The following is a 22,748-nucleotide window of genomic DNA, read 5'->3' on the forward strand; positions in this document are numbered from 1 at the left end:
CTACTCACCCCCACCGCTTTCTCCACAGCCCACCCAAGTGTCTACTTACCCCGCTTAGTCCCACTGCTTTCTCCACAGCCCACCCAAGTGTCTACTCACCCCGCTCAGTCCCACTGCTTTCTCCACAGCTCACCCAAGTGTCTACTCACCCCGCTCAGTCCCACTGCTTTCTCCACAGCCCACCCAAGTGTCTACTCACCCCGCTCAGTCCCACTGCTTTCTCCACAGCTCACCCAAGTGTCTACTCACCCCGCTCAGTCCCACTGCTTTCTCCACAGCCCACCCAAGTGTCTACTCACCCCGCTCAGTCCCACTGCTTTCTGCACAGCTCACCCAAGTGTCTACTCACCCCGCTCAGCCCCACTGCTTTCTCCACAGCTCACCCAAGTGTCTACTCACCCCGCTCAGCCCCACTGCTTCCTGCAAAGCCCACCCAAGTGTCTACTCACCCCGCTCAGTCCCACTGCTTTCTGCACAGCCCACCCAAGTGTCTACTCACCCTGCGCAGTCCCACTGCATTCTGCACAGCTCACGCAAGTGTCTACTCACCCCGCTCAGTCCCACTGCTTTCTCCACAGCCCACCCAAGTGTCTACTCACCCCGCTCAGTCCCACTGCTTTCTCCACAGCCCACCCAAGTGTCTACTCACCCCGCTCAGCCCCACTGCTTTCTGCACAACTCACCCAAGTGTCCACTCACCCCGCTCAGCCCCACTGCTTTCTGCACAGCCCACCCAAGTGTCTACTCACCCCGCTCAGTCCCACTGCATTCTCCACAGCCCACCCAAGTGTCTACTCACCCCGCTCAGTCCCACTGCTTTCTCTACAGCTCACCCAAGTGTCTACTCACCCCGCTCAGTCCCACTACTTTCTGCACAGCCCACCCAAGTGTCTACTCACCCCGCACAGCCCCACTGCTTTCTCCACAGCTTACCCAAGTGTCTACTCACCCCGCTCAGTCCCACTGCTTTCTCCACAGCTTACCAAAGTGTCTACTCACCCGGCACAGCCCCACTGCTTTCTCCACAGCTTACCCAAGTGTCTACTCACCCCGCTCAGTCCCACTGCTTTCTGCACAGCCCACCCAAGTGTCTACTCACCTCGCTCAGTCCCAATACTTTCTCCACAGCCCACCCAAGTGTCTACTCACCCCTCTCAGCCCCACTGCTTTCTCCACAGCCCACCCAAGTGTCTACTCACCCCGCTCAGTCCCACTGCTTTCTCCACAGCTCACCCAAGTGTCTACTCACCACGCTCAGTCCCACTGCTTTCTCCACAGCCCACCCAAGTGTCTACTCACCCCGCTCAGTCCCAATGCTTTCTCCACAGCCCACCCAAGTGTCTACTCACCCTGCTCAGTCCCACTGCTTTCTCCACAGCTCACCCAAGTGTCTACTCACCCCGCTCAGCCCCACTGCTTTCTCCACAGCCCACCCAAGTGTCTACTCACCCCGCTCAGTCCCACTGCTTTCTCCACAGTCCACCCAAGTGTCTACTCACCCCGCTCAGTCCCACTGCTTTCTACACAGCCCACCCAAGTGTCTACTCACCCCGCTCAGCCCCACTGCTTTCTGCACAGCTTACCCAAGTGTCTACTCACCCCCACTGCTTTCTGCACAGCTCACCCAAGTGTCTACTCACCCCGCACAGCCCCACTGCTTTCTGCACAGCCCAACCAAGTGTCTACTCACCCCGCACAGACCCACTGCTTTCTGCACAGCTTACCCAAGTGTCTACTCACCCCGCTCAGCCCCACTGCTTTCTGCACAGCCCACCCAAGTGTCTACTCACCCCGCTCAGCCCCACTGCTTTCTGCACAGCCCACCCAAGTGTCTACTCACCCCGCTCAGCCCCACTGCTTTCTGCACAGCCCACCCAAGTGTCTACTCACCCCGCTCAGCCTCACTGCTTTCTCCACAGCTCACCCAAGTGTCCACTCACCCCGCTCAGCCCCACTGCTTTCTGCACAGCTCACCCAAGTGTCTACTCACCCCGCTCAGCAATACTGCTTTCTGCACAGCCCACCCAAGTGTCTACTCACCCCGCTCAGCCCCACTGCTTTCTGCACAGCCCACCCAAGTGTCTACTCACCCCGCTCAGTGCCAATACTTTCTCCACAGCCCACCCAAGTGTCTACTAACCCCGCTCAGTCCCACTGCTTTCTCCACAGCCCACCCAAGTGTCTACTCACCCCGCTCAGTCCCACTGCTTTCTCCACAGCTCACCCAAGTGTCTACTCACCCCGCTCAGCCCCACTGCTTTCTCCACAGCCCACCCAAGTGTCTACTCACCCCGCTCAGCCCCAATGCTTTCTCCACAGCTCACCCAAGTGTCTACTCACCCCGCTCAGCCCCACTGCTTCCTGCACAGCCCACCCAAGTGTCTACTCACCCCGCTCAGTCCCACTGCTTTCTGCACAGCCCACCCAAGTGTCTACTCACCCTGCGCAGTCCCACTGCTTTCTGCACAGCTCACGCAAGTGTCTACTCACCCCGCTCAGTCCCACTGCTTTCTCCACAGCCCACCCAAGTGTCTACTCACCCCGCTCAGCCCCACTGCTTTCTGCACAGCCCACCCAAGTGTCTACTCACCCCGCTCAGTCCCACTGCATTCTCCACAGCCCACCCAAGTGTCTACTCACCCCGCTCAGCCCCACTGCTTTCTGCACAGCCCACCCAAGTGTCTACTCACCCCGCTCAGTCCCACTGCTTTCTCCACAGCCCACCAAAGTGTCTACTCACCCCGCTCAGTCCCACTGCTTTCTGCACAGCCCACCCAAGTGTCTACTCACCTCGCTCAGTCCCAATACTTTCTCCACAGCCCACCCAAGTGTCTACTCACCCCGCTCAGCCCCACTGCTTTCTCCACAGCCCACCCAAGTGTCTACTCACCCCGCTCAGTCCCACTGCTTTCTCCACAGCCCACCCAAGTGTCTACTCACCCCGCTCAGTCCCACTGCTTTCTGCACAGCCCACCCAAGTGTCTACTCACCCCGCTCAGCCCCAATGCTTTCTCTACAGCTCACCCAAGTGTCTACTCACCCCGCTCAGTCCCACTGCTTTCTCTACAGCTCACCCAAGTGTCTACTCACCCCGCTCAGTCCCACTACTTTCTGCACAGCCCACCCAAGTGTCTACTCACCCCGCTCAGCCCCACTGCTTTCTGCACAGCCCACCCAAGTGTCTACTCACCCCCACCGCTTTCTGCACAGCTCACCCAAGTGTCTACTCACCCCGCTCAGTCCCACTGCTTTCTCCACAGCCCACCCAAGTGTCTACTCACCCCGCTCAGCCCCACTGCTCTCTGCACAGCCCACCCAAGTGTCTACTCACCCCGCTCAGTCCCACTGCTTTCTCCACAGCCCACCCAAGTGTCTACTCACCCCGCTCAGTCCCACTGCTTTCTCCACAGCTCACCCAAGTGTCTACTCACCCCGCTCAGTCCCACTACTTTCTGCACAGCCCACCCAAGTGTCTACTCACCCCGCTCAGCCCCACTGCTTTCTGCACAGCCCACCCAAGTGTCCACTCACCCCCACCGCTTTCTCCACAGCCCACCCAAGTGTCTACTTACCCCGCTTAGTCCCACTGCTTTCTCCACAGCCCACCCAAGTGTCTACTCACCCCGCTCAGTCCCACTGCTTTCTCCACAGCTCACCCAAGTGTCTACTCACCCCGCTCAGTCCCACTGCTTTCTCCACAGCCCACCCAAGTGTCCACTCACCCCGCTCAGTCCCACTGCTTTCTCCACAGCTCACCCAAGTGTCTACTCACCCCGCTCAGTCCCACTGCTTTCTCCACAGCCCACCCAAGTGTCTACTCACCCCGCTCAGTCCCACTGCTTTCTGCACAGCTCACCCAAGTGTCTACTCACCCCGCTCAGCCCCACTGCTTTCTCCACAGCCCACCCAAGTGTCTACTCACCCCGCTCAGCCCCACTGCTTTCTCCACAGCTCACCCAAGTGTCTACTCACCCCGCTCAGCCCCACTGCTTCCTGCAAAGCCCACCCAAGTGTCTACTCACCCCGCTCAGTCCCACTGCTTTCTGCACAGCCCACCCAAGTGTCTACTCACCCTGCGCAGTCCCACTGCTTTCTGCACAGCTCACGCAAGTGTCTACTCACCCCGCGCAGTCCCACTGCTTTCTGCACAGCTCACGCAAGTGTCTACTCACCCCGCTCAGTCCCACTGCTTTCTCCACAGCCCACCCAAGTGTCTACTCACCCCGCTCAGTCCCACTGCTTTCTCCACAGCCCACCCAAGTGTCTACTCACCCCGCTCAGCCCCACTGCTTTCTGCACAACTCACCCAAGTGTCCACTCACCCCGCTCAGCCCCACTGCTTTCTGCACAGCCCACCCAAGTGTCTACTCACCCCGCTCAGTCCCACTGCATTCTCCACAGCCCACCCAAGTGTCTACTCACCCCGCTCAGCCCCACTGCTTTCTCCACAGCCCACCCAATTGTCTACTCACCCCGCTCAGTCCCACTGCTTTCTCCACAGCCCACCCAAGTGTCTACTCACCCCGCTCAGTCCCACTGCATTCTCCACAGCCCACCCAAGTGTCTACTCACCCCGCTCAGTCCCACTGCTTTCTCCACAGCCCACCCAAGTGTCTACTCACCCCGCTCAGTCCCACTGCTTTCTCCACAGCCCACCCAAGTGTCTACTCACCCCGCTCAGCCCCACTGCTTTCTCCACAGCCCACCCAAGTGTCTACTCACCCCGCTCAGTCCCACTGCATTCTCCACAGCCCACCCAAGTGTCTACTCACCCCGCTCAGTCCCACTGCTTTCTCCACAGCCCACCCAATTGTCTACTCACCCCGCTCAGTCCCACTGCTTTCTCCACAGCCCACCCAAGTGTCTACTCACCCCGCTCAGTCCCACTGCTTTCTCCACAGCTCACCCAAGTGTCTACTCACCCCGCTCAGCCCCACTGCTTTCTCCACAGCCCACCCAAGTGTCTACTCACCCCGCTCAGTCCCACTGCTTTCTCCACAGCTCACCCAAGTGTCTACTCACCCCGCTCAGCCCCACTGCTTTCTCCACAGCCCACCCAAGTGTCTACTCACCCCGCTCAGTCCCACTGCTTTCTCCACAGCCCACCTAAGTGTCTACTCACCCCGTTCAGCCCCACTTTCTGCACAACTCACCCAAGTGTCTACTCACCCCCACCGCTTTCTCCACAGCCCACCCAAGTGTCTACTTACCCCGCTTAGTCCCACTGCTTTCTCCACAGCCCACCCAAGTGTCTACTCACCACGTTCAGTCCCACTGCTTTCTCCACAGCCCACCAAAGTGTCTACTCACCCCGCTCAGTCCCACTGCTTTCTCCACAGCTCACCCAAGTGTCTACTCACCCCGCTCAGTCCCACTGCTTTCTCCACAGCCCACCCAAGTGTCTACTCACCCCGCTCAGTCCCAATGCTTTCTGCACAGCTCACCCAAGTGTCTACTCACCCCGCTCAGTCCCACTGCTTTCTCTACAGCTCACCCAAGTGTCTACTCACCCCGCTCAGCCCCACTGCTTCCTGCACAGCCCACCCAAGTGTCTACTCACCCCGCTCAGTCCCACTGCTTTCTGCACAGCCCACCCAAGTGTCTACTCACCCCGCGCAGTCCCACTGCTTTCTGCACAGCTCACCCAAGTGTCTACTCACCCCGCTCAGCCCCACTGCTTTCTCCACAGCCCACCCAAGTGTCTACTCACCCCGCTCAGTCCCACTGCTTTCTCCACAGCCCACCCAAGTGTCTACTCACCCCGCGCAGTCCCACTGCTTTCTGCACAGCTCACCCAAGTGTCTACTCACCCCGCTCAGCCCCACTGCTTTCTCCACAGGCCACCCAAGTGTCTACTCACCCCGCTCAGTCCCACTGCTTTCTCCACAGCCCACCCAAGTGTCTACTCACCCCGCTCAGCCCCACTGCTTTCTGCACAGCTCACCCAAGTGTCCACTCACCCCGCTCAGCCCCACTGCTTTCTGCACAGCCCACCCAAGTGTCTACTCACCCCGCACAGCCCCACTGCTTTCTGCACAGCTTACCCAAGTGTCTACTCACCCCGCTCAGTCCCACTGCTTTCTGCACAGCCCACCCAAGTGTCTACTCACCCCGCTCAGCCCCACTGCTTTCTGCACAGCTTACCCAAGTGTCTACTCACCCCGCACAGCCCCACTGCTTTCTCCACAGCTTACCCAAGTGTCTACTCACCCCGCTCAGTCCCACTGCTTTCTGCACAGCCCACCCAAGTATCTACTCACCCTCACTGCTTTCTCCACAGCTCACCCAAGTGTCCACTCACCCCGCTCAGCCCCACTGCTTTCTCCACAGCCCACCCAAGTGTCTACTCACCCCGCTCAGTCCCACTGCTTTCTCCACAGCCCACCCAAGTGTCTACTCACCCCGCGCAGTCCCACTGCTTTCTGCACAGCTCACCCAAGTGTCTACTCACCCCGCTCAGCCCCACTGCTTTCTCCACAGGCCACCCAAGTGTCTACTCACCCCGCTCAGTCCCACTGCTTTCTCCACAGCCCACCCAAGTGTCTACTCACCCCGCTCAGCCCCACTGCTATCTGCACAGCCCACCCAAGTGTCTACTCACCCCGCTCAGTCCCACTGCTTTCTCCACAGCCCACCCAAGTGTCTACTCACCCCGCTCAGTCCCAATACTTTCTCCACAGCCCAACCAAGTGTCTACTCACCCCGCTCAGTCCCACTACTTTCTCCACAGCCCACCCAAGTGTCTACTCACCCCGCTCAGTCCCACTGCTTTCTCCACAGCTCACCCAAGTGTCTACTTACCCCGCTCAGTCCCACTGCTTTCTCCACAGCTCACCCAAGTGTCTACTCACCCCGCTCAGTCCCACTGCTTTCTCCACAGCCCACCCAAGTGTCTACTTACCCCGCTCAGTCCCACTGCTTTCTCCACAGCTCACCCAAGTGTCTACTTACCCCGCTCAGTCCCACTGCTTTCTGCACAGCCCACCCAAGTGTCTACTCACCCTGCTCAGTCCCACTGCTTTCTCCACAGCTCACCCAAGTGTCTACTTACCCCGCTCAGCCCCACTGCTTTCTGCACAGCCCACCCAAGTGTCTACTCACCACGCTCAGTCCCACTGCTTTCTCCACAGCCCACCCAATTGTCTACTCACCCCGCTCAGTCCCACTGCTTTCTCCACAGCCCACCCAAGTGTCTACTCACCCCGCTCAGTCCCACTGCTTTCTCCACAGCTCACCCAAGTGTCTACTCACCCCGCTCAGCCCCACTGCTTTCTCCACAGCCCACCCAAGTGTCTACTCACCCCGCTCAGTCCCACTGCTTTCTCCACAGCTCACCCAAGTGTCTACTCACCCCGCTCAGCCCCACTGCTTTCTCCACAGCCCACCCAAGTGTCTATTCACCCCGCTCAGTCCCACTGCTTTCTCCACAGCCCACCTAAGTGTCTACTCACCCCGCTCAGCCCCACTGCTTTCTCCACAGCTCACCCAAGTGTCTACTCACCACGCTCAGCCCCACTGCTTTCTGTACAGCCCACCCAAGTGTCTACTCACCACGCTCAGCCCCACTGCTTTCTCCACAGCTCACCCAAGTATCTACTCACCCCGATCAGTCCCACTGCTTTCTCTACAGCCCACCCAAGTGTCTACTCACCCCGCTCAGTCCCACTGCTTTCTCCACAGCTCACCCAAGTGTCTACTCACCCCGCTCAGCCCCACTGCTTTCTCCACAGCTCACCCAAGTGTCTACTCACCCCGCTCAGTCCCACTGCTTTCTCCACAGCTCACCCAAGTGTCTACTCACCCCGCTCAGCCCCACTGCTTTCTGTACAGCCCACCCAAGTGTCTACTCACCCCGCTCAGCCCCACCGCTTTCTGTACAGCTCACCCAACTGTCTACTCACCCCGCTCAGTCCCACTGCTTTCTCTACAGCCCACCCAAGTGTCTACTCACCCCGCTCAGTACCACTGCTTTCTGCACAGCTCACCCAAGTGTCTACTCACCACGCTCAGCCCCACTGCTTTCTGCACAGCTCACCCAAGTGTCTACTTACCCCGCTCAGTCCCACTGCTTTCTCTACAGCTCACCCAAGTATCTACTCACCCCGCTCAGTCCCACTGCTCTCTGCACAGCTCACCCAAGTGTCTACTCACCCCGCTCAGCCCCACAGGCCACCCAAGTGTCTACTCACCCCGCTCAGCCCCACTGCTTTCTGCACAGCCCACCCAAGTGTCTACTCACCACGCTCAGTCCCACTGCTTTCTCCACAGCCCACCCAATTGTCTACTCACCCCGCTCAGTCCCACTGCTTTCTCCACAGCCCACCTAAGTGTCTACTCACCCCGCTCAGCCCCACTGCTTTCTCCACAGCTTACCCAAGTGTCTACTCACCCCGCTCAGCCCCACTGCTTTCTGCACAGCCCACCCAAGTGTCCACTCACCCCGCTCAGCCCCACTGCTTTCTGCACAGCTCACCCAAGTGTCTACTCACCCCGCTCAGCAATACTGCTTTCTGCACAGCCCACCCAAGTGTCTACTCACCCCGCTCAGTCCCAATACTTTCTCCACAGCCCACCCAAGTGTCTACTCACCCCGCTCAGCAATACTGCTTTCTCCACAGCCCACCCAAGTGTCTACTCACCCCGCTCAGTCCCAATACTTTCTCCACAGCCCAACCAAGTGTCTACTCACCCCGCTCAGTCCCACTGCTTTCTCCACAGCCCACCCAAGTGTCTACTCACCCCGCTCAGTCCCACTGCTTTCTCCACAGCTCACCCAAGTGTCTACTTACCCCGCTCAGTCCCACTGCTTTCTCCACAGCTCACCCAAGTGTCTACTCACCCCGCTCAGTCCCACTGCTTTCTCCACAGCCCACCCAAGTGTCTACTTACCCCGCTCAGTCCCACTGCTTTCTCCACAGCTCACCCAAGTGTCTACTTACCCCGCTCAGTCCCACTGCTTTCTCCACAGCTCACCCAAGTGTCTACTTACCCCGCTCAGCCCCACTGCTTTCTGCACAGCCCACCCAAGTGTCTACTCACCACGCTCAGTCCCACTGCTTTCTCCACAGCCCACCCAATTGTCTACTCACCCCGCTCAGTCCCACTGCTTTCTCCACAGCCCACCCAAGTGTCTACTCACCCCGCTCAGCCCCACTGCTTTCTCCACAGCCCACCCAAGTGTCTATTCACCCCGCTCAGTCCCACTGCTTTCTCCACAGCCCACCTAAGTGTCTACTCACCCCGCTCAGCCCCACTGCTTTCTGCACAGCTTACCCAAGTGTCTACTCACCCCCACTGCTTTCTGCACAACTCACCCAAGTGTCTACTCACCCCGCTCAGCCCCACTGCTTTCTCCACAGCTCACCCAAGTGTCTACTCAACCCACTCAGCCCCACTGCTTTCTGCACAGCCCACCCAAGTGTCTACTCACCACGCTCAGCCCCACTGCTTTCTCCACAGCTCACCCAAGTGTCTACTCAACCCACTCAGCCCCACTGCTTTCTCCACAGCCCACCCAAGCGTCTACTCACCCCGCTCAGTCCCACTGCTTTCTCCACAGCTCACCCAAGTGTCTACTCACCCCGCTCAGCCCCACTGCTTTCTGTACAGCCCACCCAAGTGTCTACTCACCCCGCTCAGCCCCACCGCTTTCTGTACAGCTCACCCAACTGTCTACTCACCCCGCTCAGTCCCACTGCTTTCTCTACAGCCCACCCAAGTGTCTACTCACCCCGCTCAGTACCACTGCTTTCTGCACAGCTCACCCAAGTGTCTACTCACCACGCTCAGCCACACTGCTTTCTGCACAGCTCACCCAAGTGTCTACTCACCCCGCTCAGTCCCACTGCTTTCTCTACAGCTCACCCAAGTATCTACTCACCCCGCTCAGTCCCACTGCTCTCTGCACAGCTCACCCAAGTGTCTACTCACCCCGCTCAGCCCCACAGGCCACCCAAGTGTCTACTCACCCCGCTCAGCCCCACTGCTTTCTGCACAGCCCACCCAAGTGTCTACTCCCCACGCTCAGTCCCACTGCTTTCTCCACAGCCGACCCAATTGTCTACTCACCCCGCTCAGTCCCACTGCTTTCTCCACAGCCCACCCAAGTGTCTACTCACCCCGCTCAGCCCCACTGCTTTCTCCACAGCTTACCCAAGTGTCTACTCACCCCGCTCAGCCCCACTGCTTTCTGCACAGCCCACCCAAGTGTCCACTCACCCCGCTCAGCCCCACTGCTTTCTGCACAGCTCACCCAAGTGTCTACTCACCCCGCTCAGCAATACTGCTTTCTGCACAGCCCACCCAAGTGTCTACTCACCCCGCTCAGTCCCAATACTTTCTCCACAGCCCACCCAAGTGTCTACTCACCCCGCTCAGCAATACTGCTTTCTCCACAGCCCACCCAAGTGTCTACTCACCCCGCTCAGTCCCAATACTTTCTCCACAGCCCAACCAAGTGTCTACTCACCCCGCTCAGTCCCACTGCTTTCTCCACAGCCCACCCAAGTGTCTACTCACCCCGCTCAGCCCCACTGCTTTCTCCACAACCCACCCAAGTGTCTACTCACCACGCTCAGTCCCACTGCTTTCTCCACAGCTCACCCAAGTGTCTACTCACCCCGCTCAGCCCCACTGCTTTCTCCACAGCCCACCCAAGTGTCTACTCACCCCGCTCAGTCCCACTGCTTTCTCCACAGCCCACCCAAGTGTCTACTCACCCCCACTGCTTTCTGCACAACTCACCCAAGTGTCTACTCACCCCGCACAGCCCCACTGCTTTCTCCACAGCTTACCCAAGTGTCTACTCACCCCGCTCAGCCCCACTGCTTTCTGCACAGCCCACCCAAGTGTCTACTCACCCCGCTCAGCCCCACTGCTTTCTGCACAGCCCACCCAAGTGTCTACTCACCCCGCTCAGCCTCACTGCTTTCTCCACAGCTCACCCAAGTGTCTACTCACCCCGCTCAGCCCCACTGCTTTCTGCACAGCTCACCCAAGTGTCTACTCACCCCCACTGCTTTCTGCACAACTCACCCAAGTGTCTACTCACCCCGCACAGCCCCACTGCTTTCTCCACAGCTTACCCAAGTGTCTACTCACCCCGCTCAGCCCCACTGCTTTCTGCACAGCCCACCCAAGTGTCTACTCACCCCGCTCAGCCTCACTGCTTTCTCCACAGCTCACCCAAGTGTCCACTCACCCCGCTCAGCCCCACTGCTTTCTGCACAGCCCACCCAAGTGTCTACTCACCCCGCTCAGCCCCACTGCTTTCTGCACAGCCCACCCAAGTGTCTACTCACCCCGCTCAGCCTCACTGCTTTCTCCACAGCTCACCCAAGTGTCTACTCACCCCGCTCAGCCCCACTGCTTTCTGCACAGCTCACCCAAGTGTCTACTCACCCCCACTGCTTTCTGCACAACTCACCCAAGTGTCTACTCACCCCGCACAGCCCCACTGCTTTCTCCACAGCTTACCCAAGTGTCTACTCACCCCGCTCAGCCCCACTGCTTTCTGCACAGCTCACCCAAGTGTCTACTCACCCCGCTCAGCAATACTGCTTTCTGCACAGCCCACCCAAGTGTCTACTCACCCCGCTCAGTCCCAATACTTTCTCCACAGCCCACCCAAGTGTCTACTTACCCCGCTCAGTCCCACTGCTTTCTCCACAGCCCACCCAAGTGTCTACTCACCACGCTCAGTCCCACTGCTTTCTCCACAGCCCACCCAAGTGTCTACTCACCCCGCTCAGTCCCACTGCTTTCTCCACAGCTCACCCAAGTGTCTACTCACCCCGCTCAGCCCCACTGCTTTCTCCACAGCCCACCCAAGTGTCTACTCACCCCGCTCAGTCCCACTGCTTTCTGCACAGCTCACCCAAGTGTCTACTCACCCCGCTCAGTCCCACTGCTTTCTGTACAGCCCACCCAAGTGTCTACTCACCCCGCTCAGCCCCACCGCTTTCTGTACAGCTCACCCAACTGTCTACTCAACCCGCTCAGTCCCACTGCTTTCTCTACAGCCCACCCAAGTGTCTACTCACCCCGCTCAGTCCCACTGCTTTCTGCACAGCTCACCCAAGTGTCTACTCACCCCGCTCAGCCCCACAGGCCACCCAAGTGTCTACTCACCCCGCTCAGCCCCACTGCTTTCTGCACAGCCCACCCAAGTGTCTACTCACCACGCTCAGTCCCACTGCTTTCTCCACAGCCCACCCAATTGTCTACTCACCCCGCTCAGTCCCACTGCTTTCTCCACAGCCCACCTAAGTGTCTACTCACCCCGCTCAGCCCCACTGCTTTCTGCACAGCTTACCCAAGTGTCTACTCACCCCCACTGCTTTCTGCACAACTCACCCAAGTGTCTACTCACCCCGCTCAGCCCCACTGCTTTCTCCACAGCTTACCCAAGTGTCTACTCACCCCGCTCAGCCCCACTGCTTTCTGCACAGCCCACCCAAGTGTCTACTCACCCCGCTCAGCCTCACTGCTTTCTCCACAGCCCACCCAAGTGTCCACTCACCCCGCTCAGCCCCACTGCTTTCTGCACAGCTCACCCAAGTGTCTACTCACCCCGCTCAGCAATACTGCTTTCTGCACAGCTCACCCAAGTGTCTACTCACCCCGCTCAGCCCCACTGCTTTCTCCACAACCCACCCAAGTGTCTACTCACCCCGCTCAGTCCCACTGCTTTCTCCACAGCTCACCCAAGTGTCTACTCACCACGCTCAGTCCCACTGCTTTCTCCACAGCCCACCCAATTGTCTACTCACCCCGCTCAGTCCCACTGCTTTCTCCACAGCCCGCCCAAGTGTCTACTCACCCCGCTCAGCCCCACTGCTTTCTCCACAGCTCACCCAAGTGTCTACTCACCCCGCTCAGTCCCACTGCTTTCTCCACAGCTCACCCAAGTGTCTACTCACCCCGCTCAGCCCCACTGCTTTCTCCACAGCCCACCCAAGTGTCTACTCACCCCGCTCAGTCCCATTGCTTTCTCCAGAGCCCACCCAAGTGTCTACTCACCCCGCTCAGCCCCACTGCTTTCTGCACAGCCCACCCAAGTGTCTACTCACCCCCACTGCTTTCTGCACAACTCACCCAAGTGTCTACTCACCCCGCACAGCCACACTGCTTTCTCCACAGCTTACCAAAGTGTCTACTCACCCCGCTCAGCCCCACTGCTTTCTGCACAGCCCACCCAAGTGTCTACTCACCCCGCTCAGCCCCACTGCTTTCTGCACAGCCCAACCAAGTGTCTACTCACCTCGCTCAGCCCCACTGCTTTCTCCACAGCTCACCCAAGTGTCCACTCACCCCGCTCAGCCCCACTGCTTTCTGCACAGCTCACCCAAGTGTCTACTCACCCCGCTCAGCAATACTGCTTTCTGCACAGCCCACCCAAGTGTCTACTCACCCCGCTCAGTCCCAATACTTTCTCCACAGCCCACCCAAGTGTCTACTTACCCCGCTCAGTCCCACTGCTTTCTCCACAGCCCACCCAAGTGTCTACTCACCACGCTCAGTCCCACTGCTTTCTCCACAGCCCACCCAAGTGTCTACTCACCCCGCTCAGTCCCACTGCTTTCTCCACAGCCCACCAAAGTGTCTACTCACCCCGCTCAGCCCCACTGCTTTCTCCACAGCCCACCCAAGTGTCTACTTACCCCGCTCAGTCCCACTGCTTTCTCCACAGCTCACCCAAGTGTCTACTCACCCCGCTCAGTCCCACTGCTTTCTCCACAGCTCACCCAAGTGTCTACTCACCCCGCTCAGCCCCACTGCTTCCTGCACAGCCCACCCAAGTGTCTACTCACCCCGCTCAGTCCCACTGCGTTCTGCACAGCCCACCAAAGTGTCTACTCACCCCGCTCAGTCCCACTGCTTTCTGCACAGCTCACCCAAGTGTCTACTCACCCCGCTCAGTCCCACTGCTTTCTCCACAGCCCACCCAAGTGTCTACTCACCCCGCTCAGTCCCACTGCTTTCTCCACAGCTCACCCAAGTGTCTACTCACCCCGCTCAGCCCCACTGCTTTCTCCACAGCCCACCCAAGTATCTACTCTCCCCGCTCAGTCCCACTGCTTTCTCCACAGCCCACCCAAGTATCCACTCACCCCGCTCAGCCTCACTGCTTTCTGCACAGCCCACCCAAGTATCTACTCACCCCGCTCAGTCCCACTGCTTTCTCCACAGCCCACCCAAGTGTCTACTCACCCCGCTCAGTCCCACTGCTTTCTCCACAGCCCACCCAAGTGTCTACTCACCCCGCTCAGTCTCACTGCTTTCTCCACAGCTCACCCAAGTGTCTACTCACCCCGCTCAGTCCCACTGCTTTCTCTACAGCTCACCCAAGTGTCTACTCACCCCGCTCAGCCCCACTGCTTTCTCCACAGCTCACCCAAGTGTCTACTTACCCCGCTCAGTCCCACTGCTTTCTGCACAGCCCACCCAAGTATCTACTCACCCGCTCAGCCTCACTGCTTTCTGCAAAGCCCACCCAAGTATCTACTCACCCCGCTCAGTCCCACTGCTTTCTCCACAGCCCACCCAAGTGTCTACTCACCCCGCTCACCCCACTGCTTTCTCCACAGCTCACCCAAGTGTCTACTCACCCCGCTCAGCCCCACTGCTTTCTCTACAGCTCACCCAAGTGTCTACTCACCCCGCTCAGCCCCACTGCTTTCTCTACAGCTCACCCAAGTGTCTACTCACCCCGCTCAGCCCCACTGCTTTCTCTACAGCTCACCCAAGTGTCTACTCACCCCGCTCAGTCCCACTGCTTTCTCTACAGCTCACCCAAGTGTCTACTCACCACGCTCAGTCCCACTGCTTTCTGCACAGCCCACCCAAGTGTCTACTCACCCCGCTCAGCCCCACTGCTTTCTGCACAGCCCACCCAAGTGTCTACTCACCCCGCTCAGCCCCACTGCTTTCTGTACAGCCCACCCAAGTGTCTACTCACTCCGCTCAGCCCCACTGCTTTCTCTACAGCTCACCCAAGTGTCTACTCACCCCGCTCAGCCCCACTGCTTTCTCTACAGCTCACCCAAGTGTCTACTCACCCCGCTCAGTCCCACTGCTTTCTCTACAGCTCACCCAAGTGTCTACTCACCACGCTCAGTCCCACTGCTTTCTGCACAGCCCACCCAAGTGTCTACTCACCCCGCTCAGCCCCACTGCTTTCTGCACAGCCCACCCAAGTGTCTACTCACCCCGCTCAGTCCCACTGCTTTCTCCACAGCTCACCCAAGTGTCTACTCACCCCGCTCAGCCCCACTGCTTTCTGTACAGCTCACCCAAGTGTCTACTCACCCCGCTCAGCCCCACCGCTTTCTGTACAGCCCACCCAAGTGTCTACTCACCCCGCTCAGCCCCACCGCTTTCTGTACAGCCCACCCAAGTGTCTACTCACCCCGCTCAGGCCAACCGCTTTCTGTACAGCTCACCCAACTGTCTACTCACCCCGCTCAGTCCCACTGCTTTCTCTACAGCCCACCCAAGTGTCTACTCACCCCGCTCAGTCCCACTGCTTTCTGCACAGCTCACCCAAGTGTCTACTCACCCCGCTCAGTCCCACTGCTTTCTGCACAGCTCACCCAAGTGTCCACTCACCCCGCTCAGCCCCACTGCTTTCTCCACAGCCCACCCAAGTGTCTACTCACCACGCTCAGTCCCACTGCTTTCTCCACAGCCCACCCAAGTGTCTACTCACCCCGCTCAGCCCCACTGCTTTCTCTACAGCCCACCCAAGTGTCTACTCACCCCGCTCAGCCTCACTGCTTTCTGCACAGCCCACCCAAGTGTCTACTCACCCCGCTCAGTCCCACTGCTTTCTCTACAGCCCACCCAAGTGTCTACTCACCCCGCTCAGCCCCACTGCTTTCTCCACAGCCCACCCAAGTGTCAGTTCACCCCGCTCAGCCCCACTGCTTTCTCCACAGCCCACCCAAGTGTCTACTCACCTCGCTCAGCCCCACTGCTTTCTCCACAGCCCACCCAAGTGTCAGTTCACCCCGCTCAGCCCCACTGCTTTCTCCACAGCCCACCCAAGTGTCTACTCACCCCGCTCAGCCCCACTGCTTTCTCCACAGCCCACCCAAGTGTCAGTTCACCCCGCTCAGCCCCACTGCTTTCTCCACAGCTCACCCAAGTGTCTACTCACCCCGCTCAGTCCCACTGCTTTCTCTACAGCTCACCCAAGTGTCTACTCACCCCGCTCAGTCCCACTGCTTTCTCTACAGCCCACCCAAGTGTCTACTCACCCCGCTCAGTCCCACTGCTTTCTCTACAGCCCACCCAAGTGTCTACTCACCCCGCTCAGTCCCACTGCTTTCTCCACAGCTCACCCAAGTGTCTACTCACCCCGCTCAGCCCCACTGCTTTCTCTACAGCCCACCCAAGTGTCTACTCACCCCGATCAGTCCCACTGCTTTCTGCACAGCCCACCCAAGTGTCTACTCACCCCGCTCAGTCCCACTGCTTTCTCTACAGCCCACCCAAGTGTCTACTCACCCCGCTCAGTCCCACTGCTTTCTCCACAGCTCACCCAAGTGTCTACTCACCCCGATCAGTCCCACTGCTTTCTCCACAGCCCACCCAAGTGTCTACTCACCCCGCTCAGCCCCACTGCTTTCTGCACAGCCCACCCAAGTGTCTACTCACCCTGCTCAGTCCCACTGCTTTCTCTACAGCCCACCCAAATGTCAGCTCAACCTGCTCAGTGCCCCCGATAACTCCAAAGCTCACCCATGGGTCAGCTCACCCTGTTCAGTGCCCCCCACTTTCTCCACAGCCCACTTAAGTGTCTCCTTACCCTGCTGAGCACTGCCCGTTTATTCTGCAACTCACGAAACCTGCAAGCAGGGAGCACTCTCTGTACAAGCTTCTTCACCGTATAATAATCCACTGAGTCAGAGTACACATGGCGGCGAAGCTCATCCAGATCCTGTGACTGCAGAAAAACCATGACAAGTGTTAGAATCCATCAAACGTATAACCGACCACTACATACCCCCACCCCACCTCCATCTCACATATTACCGCACGCTACCCCACAACAACCCCCACCTTGCCTCTCTCGCACATATAACAGCACCCCACAACCCCACCCTGCCCCCTCTCACATAACGGCACCCCACAACAACCCCCACCCCGCCTCCCACTCATAACCACACCCCATAAACCCACCCCGCCCCCTCTCACATATAACCGCACCCAACAACCCCACCCTGCCCCCTCTCACATAACGGCACCCCACAACAACCCCCACCCCGCCTCCCACTCATATAACCACACCCCACCCTGCCCCCTCTCACATAACGGCACCCAACAACAATCCCCACCCCGCCTCCTCTCACATAACGGCACCCCACAACAACCCCCACCCCGCCTCCCACTCGCATATAACAGCACCCCACAACAACCCCTACCCCGCCACCCACTCACATATAACAGCACCCCACAACCCCACCCGGCCCCCTCTCACATAACGGCACCCCACAACAACCCCCACCCCGCCTCTCACTCATATAACCACACCCAACAACCCCACCCCGCCTCCCACTCACATATAATGGCACCCCACAACAACCCCCACCCCGCCTCCCACTCATATAACCACACCCCAAAACCCTACCCTGCCCCCTCTCACATAACGGCACCCCACAACAATTCCCACCCCGCCTCCCACTCATATAACCACACCCCAAAACCCTACCCTACCGCCTATCACATAACGGCACCCCACAACAATCCCCACCCCGCCTCCCACTCACATATAACAGCACCCCACAACAACCCCTACCCCGCCTCCCACTCACATAACAGCACCCCACAACCCCACCCTGCCCCCTCTCACATATAACCACACCCCACAACAACCCCCACCCCGCCTCCCACTCATAACCACACCCCATACCAAACCCACCCCGCTCCCTCTCACATATAACCGCACCCAACAACACTACCCTGCCCCCTCTCACATAACGGCACCCCACAACAACCTCCACCCCGCCTCCCACTCACATATAACAGCACCCCACAACAACCCCCACCCCGCCTCCCACTCACATATAACAGCACCCCACAACAACCCCCACCCCGCCTCCCACTCACATATAACAGCACCCCACAACAACCCCTACCCCGCCTCCCACTCATATAACCACACCCCATAACAAACCCACCCCGCCCCCTCTCACATATAACCGCACCCAACAACCCCACCCGGCCCCCTCTCACATAACGGCACCCCACAACAACCCCCACCCCGCCTTCCACTCATATAACCACACCCAACAACCCCCACCCCGCCTCCTTCTCACATATAACAGCACCACAACCCCCACCCCGCCTCCCACTCACATATAACGGCACCCCACAACAACCTCCACCCCGCCTCCTTCTCACATATAACCGCACCCAACAACAAACCAACCCCGCCCCCTCTCACATAACGGCACCCCACAACAACCCCCACCCCGCCTCCCACTCACATATAACGGCACCCCACAACAACCCCCATCCCGCCTCCCACTCACATATAACGGCACCCCACAACAACCCCCACCCCGCCTCCCACTCACATATAACCGCACCCCACAACAACCCCCACCCCGCCTCCCACTCACATATAACTACACCCCACAACAACCCCCACCCCGCCTCCCACTCACGTATAACTACACCCCACAACAACCCCCACGTCGGCTCCCACTCACATAATGACACCCCACAACCCCAACCCCCACAACTCCCACCCCCTCTCACAGCAACCCCCACCCCACCTCTCATATATAACCGCACCTCACAATAACCTCCATCCTGCCTCCCTCTGACATAACCACACCCAACAACCCCCGCCTCCCTCTCACATATAACCACATCTCACAACAACCCCCACCCCACTCTCACATATAACCGCATCTCAACCTCCATCCCGCCTCCCTGACATATAGCCACACCCAACAACCCCCACTCCGCCTCCCTCTCATATAACCGCACCTAACAACCCCCACCCCGCCTCCCACTCACATATAACCGCATCCCACAACCTCCACCCCGCCTCCCTCTCATATAACCGCACCTCACAACAACCCCCACCCCGCCTCCCACTTACATATAACTGCACCTGACAACCCCCACTCCGCCTCCCTCTCATATAACCACACCTCACAACAACCCCCACCCCGCCTCCCACTCACATATAACCGCACCCCACAACCTCCACTCCGCCTCCCTCTCATATAACCGCACCTCACAACAACCCCCACCCCGCCTCCCACTCACATATAACCGCACCCCACAACCTCCACCCCGCCTCCCTCTCATATAACCGCACCTCACAACAACTTCCACCCCTCCTCCCACTTACATATAACTGCATCTCACAACCTCCATCCCGCCTCCCTGACATATAGCCACACCCAACAACCCCCACTCCGCCTCCCTCTCATATAACCGCACCTAACAACCCCCACCCCGCCTCCCACTCACATATAACCGCACCCCACAACCTCCACCCCGCCTCCCTCTCATATAACCGCACCTCACAACAACTTCCACCCCGCCTCCCACTTACATATAACTGCATCTCACAACCTCCATCCCGCCTCCCTCTGACATATAGCCACCCAACAACCCCCACTCCACCTCCCTCTCATATAACCGCACCTCACAACAACCTCCACCCCACCACCCTCTCAACCCTGACACCTCCAGCCTCGGCTGAAGTCATTGAGGTTATTAATGGTTGTCTGAGGAAAGTTCTGCCGCCGATTGTACAAATCCTCAGGATCCTCTGCTGGATGCTCGTGTGTACTCACTGACCAATGATGGTCCCGATGGAGACAAGTCTGGAGATGCTGCTGCCGCGGGATCAGGTTTAGGCCAGGCAGTAGCTCACAGTAGTACCAGAAACATGTGGCCTGGAGTTGTGGAGAAAAACTGCATCCAGTGGCAGATCCCTCCTCTGAGGACCATTAATAACCTCAGTGATAGTAGCAGAGGCCAGAAGTTCCGGGATTTTCGCATGAGGCTCAGACTCCGGTTGTGACATTTCCATTTTTCATCATTGTATCTACCCTGTGATTTCCAAAACTTTTCCTTCTTTGAAATGTTGCGGGGGGTGTAATTTGGGGTCTTACATTTCACCAGCTTACAATTACACTTGATGCAGCAAATTTATCGCAGTGCTGACGACAGGTGACAAATTCGTTGCATCTATATAACACCTCTTGGTCGTCTTACTTAAGAATACATTTTACACCAAAATTTTGGCTGACTGTGGAGCAGCTTAGACTACTCAGAATTTTGGAGAAGATGTAACATGTAAAAGAAATACAACCAAATGTGGCCCTTGGCACATGCAGAGGAGTTCTAGTCTGTGTGTACAGGCTCAGCATTCACCTCAGGGTCCAGGAACAGGTGACAGTGGGCATCTCTGCCATCTCGTCCGGCTCTTCCAATCTCTTGGACGTAGCTCTCAAAGTTTTTAGGCATATTGTAGTGAATGATCCCCCTGACATCAGACTTGTCCAATCCCATCCCGAAGGCTACAGTGGCCACAACAATCCGCAGCTGTCCGCTCATAAAGTTGTTCTGCACCCGCCGGCGCTCAGCAGAAGACAAGCCAGCGTGGTACGAGTCGGCCATCCACTTCAGGGGCCGCCGAATCTTCTTCTTCGCTGTGCAGAAAATTCACCATCACTGCAGTGCTGCATCATGTGACACCCGACAGTCGGACCCCCCTTCCTCCAGAACATCCCCTGAGCCACTTTGAGAGGTTCCATATATCTTACCTTGTATCTTCTTCCTGTCCAGGAAGGCATCACCCCGATCGTCCTCTGTTTTAGTCACAGTGACTCCCTGCAGACAAGTGCGAAGCATGGCCGCCAACCGCTGGGTCTCCTCCCGTCGTGTACAATAGACAATTATCGACTCCAAACTTCCAAACCGATTTTCCTTCAAGAGACTGACGAGAGCCTGAAAGAGGATGGAGAGGAAGGAGTAGGAGGAATCATAGAATGTTAGTGTAGGAAGGGACCTCAAGGGTCATCCTGTCCAACCCCCTGCTCAATGGAAGAGCCACTAAACCATCTTAGACAGATGTCTGTCAAGTCTTTGAAGACTTCCTTTGAAGGAGAACTCACCACCTCTCCTGGCAGCCTGTTCCACTCATTGATCACCCTCACTGTCAAAACGTTTTTTATAATATCTAATCTGAATCTTCTCAAATCAAGTTTCATTCAATTTCTTCTAGTGTTTCCATGTGCAAATGAGAAGGATGATCCCTCTACACTGTGACGGCCCTTCAGATATTTGTAAACAGCTATTAAGTCTCCTCTTAGCCTTCTTTTTTGCAAGCTAAACATTCCCAGATTCTTTAACCACTCCTCGTAGGGCATACTTTGCAGTCCGCTCACCATCCTGGTCGCTCTTCTCTGAAGTTCTCCAGTTTTTCAATGTCTTTTTTAAAATGTGGTGGCGAGAACTGAACCCAGTATTCCAGATGAGGCCTGACCAAGGAGGAGTAGATGAGATAATTACTTCACGTGATCCAGACTCTATGCTTCTCTTAATACATCCTAGAACTGTGTTTGATTTTTTTGCTGCTGCATCACACTGTTGACGCATGTGCAGTCTGTGATCTATTGGTATACCCAAAACTTTTTCACAGGTGCGGTTTAGTCCTTTTCCTCCCATTCTATAAATGTAATTTTCATATTTATTGCCCAGATGTAGAATCTTGCATTTCTCCCTGTTAAATACCATTCTATTAGTCGCTGTCCATTGTTCAAGCTTATCTAGATCCTTCTGAATCCCTTCTCTGTCATCGTCTGCAAAAATGATCATTTTATCTTTAGTTCCCTTATCTAGATCATTTATAAAAATGTTGAACACCACTGGGGCCAGGACAGAGCCTTGTTGTACTCCACTTGAAACACTTTCAATTGGATGTGCAACCATTTATGAGTATCCTGAGTACGATCATTGATCCCATTATGAATCCACATAACCGTAGCCTTGTCAATCCCATACTTGGTCACTTTTTGAATAAGGATAGTGGATGCCATATCAAATGCTTTGTTGAAGTTGAGATATACTATATCTACTGCATTTCCCTGATCTACCCAATCAGTGATTCCATCACAGAAGGAAATTAGATTAGTCAGGCATGACTTGTTTTCTGCAAACCCATGCTGGCTCTGGTTAATTACTGTATTCTTATCCAAGTACTTACATACATGCTGTTTAATAATTTGTTCAAAGATCTTTCCTGTATAGAAGTAAGGCTCACTGGCCTGTAATTTCCTGTCTCCATCTGCTTTCCTTTTTTTGAAGATAGGAACAACATTTGCTCTTCCGCACCGAGAATGGCTCCTGATTCCTCCTCTGCAAGAACCGGCGGCCTGCCTCGGCCGAAGGCGCCGCCGTATAGTAGCATGGTGTACAGGGGCGTGGCTAGCGGTGACGTCACCTGCCTGTGGAAGACGGACATGTACAAGGGCCAATTACCGACGCGTTTCGAGGGAACTGTCCCTCTTTCTCAAGGTTGTTGTACCCGTACTATCGCTAACCATTTATACCCCCATGTTTTTCCTCTGGTACTAGCCAAGCTTGCACATGATGGATTCTGCATTACTACTGACTGACATATGTAAACTGCACAAATGTTACCTTATAGGAAAAGAAAAATAATTTCACTTGCATTAGACACTTGTTATATATAAGGGGCTATTTGTTTCTCCAGT

At 57.0% G+C, this 22,748-nt stretch overlaps 1 protein-coding gene across 2 annotated transcripts in view; it reads right to left on the minus strand.

Moving 5' to 3' along the window:
- The window catches only part of RECQL4 (RecQ like helicase 4), a 266,482-nt gene that overhangs the window by 145,453 nt on the left and 98,281 nt on the right, over positions 1-22,748 (minus strand). The window contains exons 16-18 of one of the 2 annotated variants that reach the window (XM_069760351.1): positions 20,796-20,979; positions 20,404-20,681; positions 16,811-16,948 (exon numbers count right to left, since the gene is read on the minus strand). In XM_069760351.1, coding sequence (XP_069616452.1) covers positions 16,811-16,948; positions 20,404-20,681; positions 20,796-20,979 — 600 coding nt within the window. The remainder of the gene's footprint in view (positions 1-16,810; positions 16,949-20,403; positions 20,682-20,795; positions 20,980-22,748) is intronic. The other variant, XM_069760352.1, reaches the window with a different exon arrangement.

The sequence above is a fragment of the Ranitomeya imitator genome, chromosome 3 (genome assembly GCF_032444005.1).
Source record: "Ranitomeya imitator isolate aRanImi1 chromosome 3, aRanImi1.pri, whole genome shotgun sequence".
NCBI classification, from domain to species: domain Eukaryota; kingdom Metazoa; phylum Chordata; class Amphibia; order Anura; family Dendrobatidae; genus Ranitomeya; species Ranitomeya imitator.